We start from the raw sequence: 2,500 nt of genomic DNA, 5'->3' as shown, positions 1-2,500 counted from the left end.
AAATTACTAAGAAAACACAACACAGTGTCTCTCTACATGGAAACATTAAATGGCAAAACATTTAGGGACAAAGACACTGATCTGGCCTGTGTCCAAAGTCCTGCCCCGCCCCCCCCCACAGTGCACAGCATCATTCTTTATAGAAAACTTAACAAGCTCTCTGAACTGATGTTTGTTTTATATATAGATAAAGAACAAACAAAAAAGCAAACATAAACCCACCCTGACATTTTCATGGTCGTATTTAATGGCCAGAGGCTGTGTTAGGCACCTACCTTGAAATTAATCGTCTACCTAGGACACCCAACTTGGTCTGTCCAATGGACTCAGCCCCTCCTGATGAGCTGCATACTGGTTCCAAAGCTAAAATCGGTCAACAATTCCACCATGTGTCTTTGACAGGTACCAGAGACATGGATAGATAGATAGTTGCTTTCCAGAGGGATGGTTTTATCCACACACAGCCCCCACCACACGCGCGTGTGCGCGCACACACACACACACACATACAGACACAAAACGTGACTATAACCTAACAGAGATATCTCATTTGTCGGCATAGATAGAGTGACTTACTTTTATTACATAACTTTTTTCCAGGACTGGAAATAATTGAGTCTATGCTAATTAGCAATATGCCTACAGGAGGCTGATGTGGCCTGCCAGAAAAGGTGAATACTTTCAGGACATTACTTCTTGTCAATCACAGTGCATAAATGTATCCAGCATATCTGTCTTCTATCTACTATCTATCAATTCTATTGACCTAACATCAATCATATATAACTGTCTATACATCTACCCACCCACCAACCTATGCATCTATGTATCTATCTATCTATGTATCTATCTATCTATAGACTGACCAATCGATCTATCATGTATTTCCCTATTGTGTATCATGTCTTTCCATTCACCCATCCATCCATTCATTCATCCACCCATCCACCCATCATTCCGTTTATCTATCATGTATCTATCCATCCATCCCCGTATCTCTCCACCTATCTATCAATCACCTACCCATCTATCCCAAATTGTTTCATAAAGTACAAGGAAATCCTAAAGTTCTGATTTTTGTACTGATGACAACTTGGACACGCTTTCACTTTTTTTGATCGGGGTTCGGAGGGGTAGGAGTGGGTATCAAACACCAAATTCATTGTTAAACTATTATTTCTGTTGGCGCCGCTTTGCAGATCCGTAAGGGCGGCTCCGGAGAGCTAGTGAATAATCCAGGGTGGAGCACAAAGACGTGCAGAATTCACTTGCAATGCGGAGGAAGGCACCCAGCCTAGATGATTAATTCCTTTCCTCTTTGTTTCACAGTGTTTGAAGCATATTGATAACATTGTTGAGTTTATCTCATCAAAAGCCTGAATTTGGGCACTCAAGTGAGTATTATTCTAGAGTAACCTGTTCGCAGCTAGAGAGGACTTTGGCCCCGGGGGGGACTGGGCAATGTCTGGAGACGGTTTGGTTGTCAGTATTTTGCTGGGGAGGGGGTGTTAAGGGCCGCTGGCACGTGCTGGGTGGAACCAGAGACCCTGTTCAACACCCTATGGCGCCCAGCACGCCCCACCCCAGAGCGTCACCCAGCTCCCAATGCCCGGACTGCGAGCATGAGAGACCTGCCTTCAGTGCTCACCGAGACCCTATGTGCACTCAAGAGGCTTTCATTGCTTCAAGCACTTTTGTCTTCAATGCTCAGAAATTGCCCCCAAAGGTGCCCCTTTTCCCATCTAGTTTCAGAAGAGACTGTAACTCACACAAAGATCTCCAAACCGAGTCTGCACACGAACGCACGCGCACACAAAGCGAAGCAGACACAACTGAGGCATGAAACTGAAACGCATGGATTCCCTGCACGTCACCTTTGTAGATGCCGTTCGAGCCGCCCAGCCGGGCCCCGCCTTCCTGCACCTCCAGGCGACCCCCGTTGTCCGAGGTGAAGTACACCAGCGTGTGATTGGCCAGGCGCTCCCGGTCCAGGGCCTCCAGGATCCGACCTGGTGCGTGCGGGTGGAGACAGAAGCGCTTACCTCGCAGGGTGGCGGCTCTCATTTCCATGTTACTGTCACCACTGGTTAGCGGGACAGCATTTTATTGTACAGGCTATCGTAACATGTAATAAATCACTATTATATACTCTAATACATGTGTACTACCTATAATTAGTATATAGTACTAATATAGTATATTAGTAGACAGTAGATAATACTGATATAGTATATTAGTATGCATGTGTACTACCTATAATTAGTACATAGTACTAATATAGTATATTAGTAGATAGTAGATAATACATATATAGTATATTGGTATACATGTGTACTACCTATAATTAGTATATAGTACTAATATATATATATTATAAATATATATATAGTATATACTAATATACTATATTAGTATACATGTGTACTAATAGCAGATACATCAATATATATTATATGGCATAGAATATATATATATGTTAAGTAGTATATAATATAATGCT

General features: G+C 42.8%; 1 protein-coding gene across 1 annotated transcript in view; it reads right to left on the bottom strand.

Moving 5' to 3' along the window:
• Positions 1-2,500, bottom strand: part of ARSH (arylsulfatase family member H) — a 23,155-nt gene that overhangs the window by 9,668 nt on the left and 10,987 nt on the right. Inside the window, exon 7 of the mRNA XM_077754735.1 lies at positions 1,875-2,009. Coding sequence (XP_077610861.1) covers positions 1,875-2,009 — 135 coding nt within the window. The remainder of the gene's footprint in view (positions 1-1,874; positions 2,010-2,500) is intronic.

The sequence above is a fragment of the Crocuta crocuta genome, unplaced genomic scaffold (genome assembly GCF_008692635.1).
Source record: "Crocuta crocuta isolate KB4526 unplaced genomic scaffold, BGI_CrCroc_1.0 scaffold221, whole genome shotgun sequence".
Taxonomy (NCBI): domain Eukaryota; kingdom Metazoa; phylum Chordata; class Mammalia; order Carnivora; family Hyaenidae; genus Crocuta; species Crocuta crocuta.
Note: the sequence above shows the minus strand (reverse complement) of the source record. Positions and strands in the feature narration are given on the sequence as shown.